The sequence below is a fragment of the Corvus kubaryi genome, unplaced genomic scaffold (genome assembly GCF_017639235.1).
Source record: "Corvus kubaryi isolate FWS band 111438036 unplaced genomic scaffold, C.kubaryi_AGA036_p1.0 37354, whole genome shotgun sequence".
NCBI lineage: Eukaryota > Metazoa > Chordata > Aves > Passeriformes > Corvidae > Corvus > Corvus kubaryi.
The window spans coordinates 12,366,295-12,378,998 of record NW_024581116.1 but is presented as its reverse complement, the minus strand read 5'-3'; the positions used below and the strand labels follow the sequence as shown (position 1 = coordinate 12,378,998).

Below are 12,704 nucleotides of genomic sequence, written 5' to 3'. Positions count from 1 at the left end.
AAAATACTTAATAAAGCCATAAGAAATGACTACAGATAGGGTATCAAAGCTCATGGCCTGACAAATTTTCAGGTAATAAAACGTAACTGCTTTATCTGCTTTACTACAGAACTGTACATCAGCAGTGGGTGGGGAACTAAACCTAATAAACAAAGCACTTAATGAAGAAAAATAAACCAGCATCTGTTTAGGCAGGCCATGACAACCACTGGTTTGCTACACTATGAAATCAGACAGTAAAGACTGTCACCCAGACCATCCTGTAGTACCCAAACACAAGAAAGCGTTAACTCTGCTTTAGTTTTGTCTTCCAGTACATGACCAGGTCAGTCTGCTGTGTCACTGCAACGTTATAGTCCTTCCTGGTTAGACCTGTGTTGGGGTTTTAGGAGTTCTCCTTTTGTTTTCTTTTTCTCTTAAAGAATTTTCCCCATACACGTTGCCAGGGGGACAAATTACTTGGTGCTTTAGAAAAACAAAAGACCTGGCCACAGGGGGAGGGGTCCAACCATAGTACTCTCTTTCACCTGGGCTTGTGGGCTGTTAGTTCCCGGCGTTCGGACGGAGAGAGAGGCTGGAAGGAATTTGTCAGCATGGCAGGCTTCTGGGTTTTCTTTTTTCAGCTTCCTGCCTTCTACCAGAGAAACCCTGGGATTCCCAAGCCCGCCTTGCCCTGCCCCCGCCATTGCTTTGAGCCCTCGCTACTCTGTAGCCCCGCACGCCCTGCCTGCCCAGACCTCCGGGGTTCCCGCTGCAGCTCCGCAGTTCAATACATCTCGTCTGCCACCCGGGATTTGTGCTCGTCCCTGCCGTTCCAGCCTGCTGTTCCTGAGGGTCCAGCCGGACACCGGGATCGGCTGCCCAGGGGTTTGTGAAGCTCCTTTGTTCCATCCCTTCCCGGGATCCCAGGGCACCGGTGCCGCGTGCTCCCCGAGCTCGCTCCGGAGCGCCCCCTGCAGCCGCGGGGGAACCATCGCACCTGCCCTGCTCACCGGGAGCCGCCAGCGCCCCTGCCGGCTGCGAGCGGAGCTGCACCCGAGGGGAAAGGGCCTGACAGCCGAGAAGGCTGGGAATGGGTTTGTGCTTCTGTCTGCTGTTACTGCCATAGTTATTGTTGTTTGTTTGACTGGTTATACACATATAGATATATAACAGTAAAGAACTGTTATTCTTATTCCTCATATCTTTGCCTAAAAGCCCCTTAATTTCAAAATTATAATAATTCGGAGGGAAGGGGGTTGCATTTTGTTTTTCATTTCAAGGGACACTCCTGCCTTCCTTAGCAGACACCTGTCTTTCAAACCAAGACAACCTGGGAGAAGGAACTATGGATAAGTTTCAATTTCAAATCAAGAGGATTTTTCCACAAGTGAAAACAAACAAGAGGTACTCAGGATGTGCTTTTCATAAATTACTATTTCTGCATAAACCAGAAGTAACATATTAAGCATCATAATTCAATTTTTCTGTCTGCCCTAGACACCAACACATTTATTCACAGCACTGCATAAGAGAAGAAGTGATCTGGCAGCTGGCAATTGTTTTCTTAGCTTTTCCCATCATTACAGACCCAGCAAAACCAGAGCTCAAGTGTAGAGTTTAATACTTCTGGATTTATAAGGAAATTGTTTCTCCACCGAAGTCAGATGCTCAGACCAGAGTCATCTGATCTCTCTTTACTGGACTATTTTTTAAATTTTTTGGAGGGGAGAGGAAGAGGAAAAATCGAACCTTTTTAGAAAAAAAAACTAGCTGTAAGACAACAGTAGAGAATGAGTTTCACTTTCTTGACAGGATCTGGAAAGCTGATTGCTTCACACCACTTCTTTAACAAGAAAATGCTATACTGCAGCAGAAGACTCAGGGAAAACAAAATTAAATGAAGGAGGTCATAGCTGACTATTTTATGCTGCAAATGTAGATTACAAGCCAAGAAATGAGCATACTAATATAACCATTACAAGCATATAATAAATATTTGCGCTACAATACCTATGCATAACAACACATACTGATAACACAACAGTCATTAATTTAACTCATGTACTTAATCACAGGTTATTTATGGTTCTTTCTGTATTTAATCCCCACTGAAGCAAATTTCTATTTTGATAACAGAAAGTGTTGCAAAATATTTTCATTACTGCAAATCCATCATCTGCAACAGTGGTGTTAACATTTTGAATGGAGTAGAAATAGATATAGCTTAGCTCAATAGTTTAAACTTGTACCATACCTTGTGAGGCAAAAAATCGAGGTATGTATGTCCACATCACCAGCTAATATTAGTTCAGATCTGCAGTTGTATTTACTAGCCCACTGCTTTTCAGCTGTAAGACTGCATAACATGATGATTTCTACTTGTATTTTTACATTTCAGAAAAAGTGTTCTTTTAAATTGATATGAAGTACAGAAGAGCTCTATACGAACACATAGAAGTTCCCTTACAATACCAAGAATTCTTGCTTTTTTTGAAGTGCTTATTCAAAAAAAAAAAACAAAAAAACAAACCCATGACAACAATGAAACCCAAACCCCATCGTATGACCAGGTTACTAGGCATTTTGTCATTACATTTGAATGGTCAGGCAAATGAAAAATGAAGTTTGTCTTCAGATCCCTCAAAGTGTCCAAATGCAATATGTATACTACAAAAAAATCATCTCTTCTTAAAAATTGCAATTGTGCATGACATGGTCAGTTAAGAAAAAGAGTTTCCAGAACAAATCAGGAACTTCTATTTGAAATGAAATGTTAAAAAGAAAATATAAAATAATTTAGAAAACCCCTTCTGTTCTTAAGAAATACACATATGAAGACAATGTATTTTCATTTTTGAAGCACATCAAAAATATAATCCTCCTGGATGCTTCCAGCAAGTATGTGAGTGTGACATCTAAAAATGGCACATGACTTCTGTTATTGGGACAGAACTCTTTTTCATCTCCCACCCCCTCAACAAATGGACGAGGAACTCTGCTCCTTACAACTTGATTTTTCACTGACTTCACATGCAAGTGCACAAGGAATGTCTCTATTCACTGCTACATGTGGATTAATGGAAAGATACAAATATCTAACAGAAGACTTTAAAATAAACCATTTGATGTGACTGTCATTGAAAAGACATAGAGTAGACTGCTTTCTTACAAACACCCTGCAGCAGCCCCTTCACAACAAAAGTCAGGTTCTGATGAAGTTTTTGGTTTTGTTTTTAATTTCTTGCCAACAGGGACATCAAATCATATAAGGATACATAATGATTCTTTAAAGTCTTGTTAGAAAATGAGGATTTTTGGAAATACTCCACTCCATACTTCATTCACTCTTCTGGATGAAAACAAAATGTAAATGACCGTGATAGTAACAGGAAAGAGGGTGCTACATTCTCATGTTACCAGACTTGGATGAAGGTGTCTTAAAAAATGACAAAGATGAATAAAAATTGCTGATTAGATGTTATCTGCCACAATAATCATATCTAAATTTGCAAATTACCCATGAGTCATGCAAATAATATTAGGCTAGTCACAGGGGTTTTTTTTATTGTTCCAACAAATTTCACCAACACTAATATGGAAAATACCAAGAATTTTATAAATTATACACACTGTGTACCTCCTATAAGCCCTTCACAGCTTAGCTTTTACCACATTCCTCAACAAAACTGCAACACATCTTTTTATTTCCCAAAATGGTTATACACTACAAGACAATATGATTTTCCCAGCTTCCTAGTGCAAAATTACCACAGAACAGTAAAATGCGTGTTCCACGTCAACAAGTAGAAGCAAAAGGGTAATTTTTGTTACCTTGTGGTAACAAGACAACAAGCCTCAATTGCAGGAAATTACTTGCTCCCCTTTCCATTGACTTGCTTCACACCTCTCTTTCTCTAAAAATGCTCACACAGAAAATCAGGTAACTGGTGCACAGTTATCTGTTAGCTCATAATAACTTGTCCCTAATGTTTGCATTCTAGATTCTATCTGGCACTTACATCCAATGCTTATTTCAAAACTGATATATCAATCCATCTTATACATACGGTCACATTTTTGTGCCATTTATCACATAGTAGTACTTGGAAGTCCTGGAAAAACCAAAATTAAATGAAAATTAGACTATGTGTGATACACCAAGTTACTTTGTGTAGTTTGATTACCTTTTTTTAATAACAGAATTTCTCTGCAATAGAAATTTTAAAAGTAATCCCATTCATACTTTAGATATTATAGTTCATACAATGTTGAGGGGACGATGTCAAGAAAAGAATCTTTTACAAATCCTGTGAGTTAAATCACTTAAATACAATACAAAGCACCACAATGATAAGAACAAAACAAAAATCTTTTGTCGCAGTGTTTGCTTGCTCTTTTGTAGGTTTCAGATATTATTATACAGTGGTATTTTTGGCCAAAAAGATTTAGAATTGCCATGAACTGCCTTTTTTATTTTGATCAAAGGATAGCAAACTGATTCCTGAGTTCTTCCCTTCCTATCCATCATGTTTTAAACTCAGATTTACTGTTTACTATGTACAGAAACGATCTCACAATACAATGAAAATTACACTTGTTCTTTTTAAGTATGAATTTTAAAAGATAAAACATGAAGATTGAGGAAGGTTTTGGCTAATGCTGTTAATCTGTCTAAACATTAAATCATTACATTCTTACCAGCTGTACTTCTCCAAAAGCCCCTCTTCCAATCACCTTAACAACGTCATAGTCTTCAGCTTTCATTTGTAAAGCTCGGATTTTTTCCACAATCTTCTCATCTAAAACAAATAAAACAGAAGTTGTGATAATGCTTGTATTAACACAAGAATTTTAGCTATTCACTTAGAGTAAAAGTAAGCTAATTTTATTCAAATGTTTAGAGTCTTTTTGGTAATTCTTGAAATCTGCAGTAATTATTAATATCCTCTTTCATTATTCTTTGGAAACCATTAACCCTCTACCTTTAGCTGTAACAACTGAAATGTCTTTCACATTTTGCCGACTCTCATTTCATACCTCTAATAATCACTCATGAGCTTATGGGAAGACTCTGCTCTTCAAGAGAGCCAGAGATGCCTATCTGGAATTTGCAATCATTCCTCGCTACCCGCTGTGCTCTCAGGATCCACTGACACTCCACTGATAATGCTGAGGTGAAGTACGTGGTACGCAAAAAACACTGAAGGTGCGACCTGCTCCTACACACCTGGAGGGTTCAACAGCAGCCAAGTGGCAAGGAATGTAACTCAGTAAACCTTCACATACAACTGCAGATCACGCAAAGATCTGGCTGCACATCCACTCATCCATTCTATACGAAACATTGATTCAAGTTTACATATGCGTATGTAACTGCTGGCCATCTCAAAGTGCTTTTTTGGTGTTCAGCGCATGTGTAGTTCTACACTGCTTAAAATTAAGTCTACAATGCTCTGTTCAGCACTCTGCAGATAAGCTCTACCTGTCAGTATGTGTCTTATCAGTAGTTATGAGAATCTGTAAAAGGGAAAACAGTGAAAATCTGATCTCTGACAAGTTTGAAAAGCACACGAGGTCCTAGACAGTTTAATTTTGTAAATGAAGCATGTTATGAATGCATTCCTGGTGAATGAATAGAATTTATGAATAGAATTTATTCCTAAATAAAATCTATTCTTATTATGAGGACAAAAGATAATGGAACCAATGAATGGAATCCATAATACTGGAGATAATCTTAGGCATGACAAGCCCCTGCACACGCTTAGAGGAAGAACAAAACAAAGCAAAACAGGTGGCTGGAGCAAGAACTACCAGGGAAGAGCATGAAATTGTATGAAAAGCTCTGGATGCTTATACTCAGAAAGGGGTAGAGGTGTATATTGTGAGATCCCTGTTTAGGGTCAAATACCATGGAATTTTATCCCTAGAAAGGCATTAAACAGGATCTCAGATCTGAATGCAGGGGAAAAAAATGATCAGAGATAGTTAATCCAGTATGACATTAAAGACGACACGGTCTAAGGGAGTTAATGATAAGAACATCTAGTAAATAGCTTAACCATTCCTACACATTCACGAAGAGCAGCTTGGCAGCCTACAAGCAATCCAGGAGATGCCTGACCATCAGGAACATTTCTTTTCTTCCAAACAAGCAACAAGCCAAATCAGGGAAGCACTCTGATTTATTACTCACGAACAAGAAGAAACTGGCTCAGCAAGACAAAGTCTGTGGCAGACTTGGCAGAAGCAACTGTGAGATGGTGGAATTTAAGGCTGAAACAGACCTGAAGAAGGAAAATAGCAGACCTTGGACTTCAGGAGAACAGACTACGGCTTGTTTAGAAAACTCACCGGCAGGATCCTGTGAAAAGCTGCAGTGAAGGGCAGAGGAGTGGGTTGATCTTCAAAGAAGACATGTTCATAGCGCAAGAAAAGTCTGTTGTAGTTAGCTAGAAATTGAGCAGGAATGGCATAGAGCCAGTCTGGATAAATGGGCAACCTCTGCCTCAACTCAAGCACAAAAGGTAAAGGTTTGGAACATGGAAGCTGAGATGGGTTACCAGACAAAGATGAAATTAGGAAAGCCAAGCTTAGCTGGACTGAAACTAGCCAGGATTATGAAGGGAAACAAGAGCTTCTATAAATACATTGGCAATAAAAGAATGAGGCAAATATGGTCCCACTGCTCTCAGCGAGGTAGTTGATCTAGTACCAGGGACATGGAGAAGATCAAGGCAGTTGATGTTTTTTTTGCTTCACTTCACTCTCAAGTCCTGCTCAGAGGCCTCCCAGCTCCTCGAAGCCAACAGCAGAGTGTGGGGCAGCACAGTATCACACTAGAGAAGTTAAGAGTTAAAGACTAGTGAAGCATACACCAGGTCATGAGACAACACAGGATGCATCCAAGTGTGCTGAAGAAACCAGTCAAGACCATTACCAGGTTGTTCTCTATCAGCTTTGAAAGGTCATGGTAACTTGGGAAGGTGATGACTGGCAAAGGGCAAATGTCATGTCCATGTTCTAAAAGGGCAACAAGAAAGCTACAGGGTGGAACAGCAGCCTGACCACACTGCCCAAGATGATCATGAAACAAAATCCTTCTGGAATCCACTTCCAAGTACACGATGCACATGGAACGATAAGGACAGCCAGAATGGATCTAAAAAGGACAAACTGTTTGACAAACCTGATTTCCTCCAATGATGAGATGTCTGTCTTGGTGAACAAAGGGAAAGCAATACATTTCCTTGACTGTAGCATGACTTCCAACTTTGAGCATCTCGAAGTATCTTTGTAGCCAAACCAGGCTGACATGGATTGCACAGAGGAATTACCAGGTGAGTGAAAAAGTTGCTGGAGTCACAGCTACTGGTTTTAAGTTCAAAGCTGATACACTGGAGGGCAGGGTGGCTTCTACAAGTGACCCAGACAGGATGAGTAATGAGCTGAGAGGAAACTCAAAGTTCAACAATTGCAAGTGAGGAGTCCTGTAGCTGGGATGGAACAGCACCACATGACAGAACAGGATGCACTCACCAGCTAGAAGGCACCATGACAAAGAGGACCTGACATCCCTGGTAGATAACAAGCCAAGCAGAAAGGAATGAGGAGCCAGCCTTCGCACTGACCATGCAAGTATGTGTTGGTAAATGCACAGCCAGTAGGTTGAGGGAACTAGATTTCCTCCTCTATTTGTCATTTGGGAAACCATATGTGAAATGTTATGAGTAACTTTGGGGTCCTCAGTGCACAAAAAATACCGAAACATTCCTTAGCTTCATGGAAGGCCACCAAGATGCTTCACATGGTGCTCAAGAGAAGCTGAGAGAACAGGAATTCTTCAGGATGGATAAATGGTTGGCTTCAACAGAAGTTGAAGTGAGGCTTTACTTCTAAGGCGTACAAAGTGAAAGGACATGAGTCAACAGACGAGATACAAGAAAACCTATTTTGTAGGAAAGAAATAGTAAGAATTGGGGAAAGGTGCAGACTGTCAACTGGAGCTGCAAAACCTCCATCTTTGGAAATTCTCAAAATTCAACTGCGCAAGAACTGAACAATCTGATACAACATCAAAACTGGTTTGACTTTTAGCAGAGAATTGGACCAGCTGGCCTCCAGAGACCCTTCTTAATCTGTGGAACACAAAAATGCAACTGTAAGTTTCTTCTGAGGAAAAGACTGGATGTGACAGGGAAGGGGAGAAATTAATGCTAACAATGAGGGAATAGTCTGCTAGTAAAGTTGTAAGGACAGAGGCAATTAAAACCTCCAAAAGTAAACAAATTTGCTACATTTAGTGTACTAGTAAGACCAAAGTAATTCAGTGTGTCAACAGGAAAAGGAGTTGAAAGAATTGTGATGTTGTTTCTATACTGAATCATGAAAGCCTAGACCAAAAGCATAGGAAAGCAACAGTGCTTCACCCACACCAAGTTTATTATTTTTGTTAATAATGTGAATTAATTTTGCAGACTGAGAAGGGAATACTGTGTTTGAAAGTTAACTGCAGATAAGAAGCCCTGGCACTAGACAAGGAGGATAAATACAAATTCACAGGCAGCAGTAGAGAAAGAACATCAGCAAACTTCAAGTCACAGAGAAGGTTCAGGTACATGTTTGAATACAGTGTTACATCTCATGAGACATAGGAGTGACATGAGTTTATTTTAAATGTTTCTGAGATGTTTCAATGTTTTCAGATAAGTGAAATGAGACAGCAGGGATTTAAACACATTAAAAAGTAGTGTGTAGTTTTACACGGCTCAATTTCTGAGCAGAAACTCACAGGAATACTTCTGTAGAAGGTAGAAACTCTAAACAAAGTTACTGCAGCTCCAGCGAAACTCTTCAAGCATTAAATAGTGCAAATAAGTGATGAAAAACCCAAAAACATATGAAACAACCACGCTGAGAATGGAGAAATCCTACTTGCTTTGCTAAAAGATAGAATAGAATAGAAGAATAGAACAGAACAGAACAGAGCCCTTTCAGCTGGAAGGGACCCACGGTGACCATTGCTCCAACTGCCTGACTGCCAGTTAAAAGTTGTTAAGGGTGGTGTCCAAATGCCTCTTAAACACTGACAGGCTCTGGCCATTGACTGTCTCTCAAGGAAGCCTGTTCCAGTGTTTGACCACTCTCACAGTGAAGAAATGCTTCATGATGTCTAGTCTGAACCTCCCCTGGTGCAGCTTTGGACCATTCCCATATGTCCCATCACTGAATCCCAGGAAGAAGAGCTCAGCACTTCCATTTTCCCCCTCTTTAAAGAGCAATGAGGCCACCCCTCCTAACTCCTTTAACTAAAATTTAATAATCTCAGTTAATAATAATACCACAAAGGGATGCAAGTGTTGTGAAGGTATCAGTTACACAGATGGATTGTCTATTTTGGCATAATATCTTACAGATATGGAACAGATAATCAATGCATGGAACTAATCTGAAACAAAAATCTGGGATGCAAGAAGCCAAGTTTATGACCCTGAAGCCACAGCATAATTGCAACATAGTGGATTGTAAGATTTAGTTCATGTATCACATAATGTGATCTAATTCAGGGTGCAGGAGATCTTTCCAACAGTAGTGTTCTAGTAGTGGTCTAAATTTTCAGATTTTACACAGATGAGTTTGCAAATTTTGGTATGTGTATGCACACATCTCAAGAATTTGCACAGCACAAAGCCCAGCAGAAGAAAAATGTTATGTTTAAAGGAAGGCATTAATGGACTCCCCAGCCCAGGATGCAACGGAATCTTATAGAAATATTGTGACATTTGAGTGAAAGTCCTAAGACATGACAATACCATCATTTATTACTAAGTTTTCTTAGGAATGCTAGATACAAAGAGTGTTTAAAGACAGCTTTTGATTTTTTATTTGAAAATGGCACTATAACCTTTAAACAAATGAAGTTTCCCTTTCTGAAAGGGCAGTGTTTGGATCAGTCACTGACGGCTGGCAGTAAGAATGTGGCTGAAGGTTGCAAATGCTTGTGAGAAAGGAAAAAATACCTGTCTAGGACAGTAAAGGGGGATGGGGGGGAGGGAAAAAACCCCAAACTTTTCTGCCTTTTAAAGTAAAAAAAAAGTTCATATGCAGGCTATTTTCTTTAAAAAAAAGAATGTGTATCAAGCAGTTCTGGGGAGTGTATATATGAGGAATAAAATCGCAAGGGAGTGCAATTTTACCCCCATAGATCAGACACAGTCAGTCAATGAGTGCTGCTACGGAGTACATTAAGTCAAAAGTTGCTGCCCTAGGCAGAAGTCCAGCCAGAAGTTAAACTGAAGTACAGCCAGGAAGTGCTGCAATCCCTCAGCTGAACAAAACCAAACAGAAAGCACAACAGAAAGACCAGAGTAATTAGGGATGCATCCATAGTGTCTGGTCAAAGAAGAAGGTGTGCAGAAGAAGCTTCTGGAGACCTTGCAGAATCAGGCAGAACTGGAAGGTACAGCTCCAGACAGGGTAATGCTTCCTCCCTCAGAGAAACAAAAGGCGGACATGAGAAGTATGTTCTCTTGCACAGATGGAAAAGAGCAGAACATAGGGAAACAGAAAGCAGCAGCCCTGTGGCTTACAGAGAACACATCCCTAACATAATCAAAATAAGCCTGATGGCAGGACTGAATTGCTTTGTATCTACTAAGTACCCAAAAGGCAATGTGGTTAATGACACTGACATATAACTTGTTTATACATCTAAGACACTGTCTTACACACTCTGCTTGGGAAAGTTGGTTATTTGATACCTCTTCCATCCCTACTCTTACCAGAACAATATCATTAAGAATGGAACTGGAGCCCAACCTGCTGAGGCGACTGCAAAGACCTGGCAGGGAGCTGCTTTAGAGAAGCCAAGAGAAAACCAGAGGAGCAATTAGCTCTTAACTCAGTGGAAGTTCTACAGTGCACTAAATTTCTAAGATTCTTCTTAGCCTCTGACATTTCATCAGTGCTGTTGACAGGAAGCCCAGAGCACACAAAGCTGCAGCCCTGGGAGGCACTCACACCACACCGGATAACGCATTCCTGCTGGTAACCATATGGCTGGGCAGGATTCAGCAACTTCAAATGACATAACAAAATGCAAGGGAAGGAACCAGAACTGTTAATTTTGCAAGAAATTATCTTAACAGATAAATCTTCCAAGTAAGCAGTGTCTGCTTGGAGAAGAAAACGGCCAAAGGAACTTTTCAGGGGGTTTATTCCTGGAGTCTAGAAAAACTGGTGCACAGGTGCCACATCTGTACTAGAAGTCCCTTCCACTGTAAGTACGCCCATTGTCACTACACTCTACAAGTCTGCCAACCTACATAATATCAGCAAATCATTTTAACAACACAAGTTTCCAACTCTTGAGTGATGCTGAATAATGCACAGAAAATCATAGATCCATTTAGGGAGCCAAGATGGCACCACTGTCTGTGCTGCTGTTTGGACTTACTCAAAATCCATTCCTTGTGCCCTTTTATTCATGATGATAAGATTAAAAATTATTAAATGTTTTCAACTGTTGCTTAAATGTGTTCTTTAACTATTTAAGACTAAGTTGCATCTGAATGGGAGACCACCAAAAAAGGCACAAGCCACTAAGACATGATTCAACACTTGGCAAATCTCAGATGGCAGAAAAATTGACTTGGAAGAATTTACTCAACCTATTGTCTTTGCCTAGATGACAGAAGAGGAAAAGACCAAGAAAGATTTGTTATACCAAGCCCATGCTGAAAAACTCAGCCTTCTTTTCTAAAATAAGAAAATTAGTTTTTGCTCTCAGAGGACTATGAGATTCCTCTCATTGTTTTGGGAATTAAATACTGCACTATGCTTTCCTGTTCCATGAATATTCTAATAAACACAGCAATTTAAATCAGAATCCCTGAAAAGAAATGGTTGTATTATATGAGATATTTAATGTGCCTCTTATAACAAACACGGGCTCTACTTTGGTTCAATACCTCAGAGAAAGTGTTAAGAAATCAGAATAGTAAGGGAGAGCAGGCAATTAAAGCATTTCTTGCATATTAAACAAGTGAAGAGGCGCTCCTGCAAAGTGGTCACAGAAACAGAATACACCAAACTGCTATAGTATAGACAATTAATAAATTGCCTTTGTGAAATTAGTTGAAACATTTGAGTTTCAGCTTGCAACTGAGAGTTGAGCTGAACATAAATTAATGTCTCAGCTGAAGTGCAAACTATTTCATTGTTAAATTAAAATAAGCTATTAATAAAATATTAACCTGAATAGTAATGGCTTGATGTAGTTTGCAAGTAGGGTGTATGCAAACCCCTGGGAATGTGGTGGGAAAAAAAATTCCTTTCTCAAAGTGTTATTGTGGAAGAATTAAGTGATTAAACTGACTGAAAGTGTGATGATTATTTAGGGTTCTCCACAATTTCTGAAGACTCATGTAATATAGATTAAAACAATCGCAGTGACTCTGCCTCAGCTGCCTCAATGTGCAGCACAGTGTAACTCACAGGAGGCCCCTGCCACCTCTCCATGGTGGCCTCAGGAAGCCTTGAGGAGGGATGCAGGCTCCAGGCCCCCGGCATAGACTGCTCATCAGAGTCTGTCAGAATCTTTTGACAGTAGTTCTCAGCTAGGCATTTGCGACAGCTCTTCAGATGCTGAGAAAAATCACGAGACAAGAACTCCCCGTTCCTCACCCTAAGAAAGCAACAACTTACAGCTCCATAAATTCTCA

At 39.9% G+C, this 12,704-nt stretch overlaps 1 protein-coding gene across 3 annotated transcripts in view; it reads right to left on the bottom strand.

Annotated features, from left to right (window-relative positions):
• ROCK2 (Rho associated coiled-coil containing protein kinase 2) overlaps nucleotides 1-12,704 on the bottom strand; it is a 110,594-nt gene that overhangs the window by 54,029 nt on the left and 43,861 nt on the right. For all 3 annotated transcript variants that reach the window (XM_042032998.1, XM_042032995.1, XM_042032996.1), the window contains exon 3: nucleotides 4,681-4,781. In XM_042032998.1, coding sequence (XP_041888932.1) covers nucleotides 4,681-4,781 — 101 coding nt within the window. The remainder of the gene's footprint in view (nucleotides 1-4,680; nucleotides 4,782-12,704) is intronic.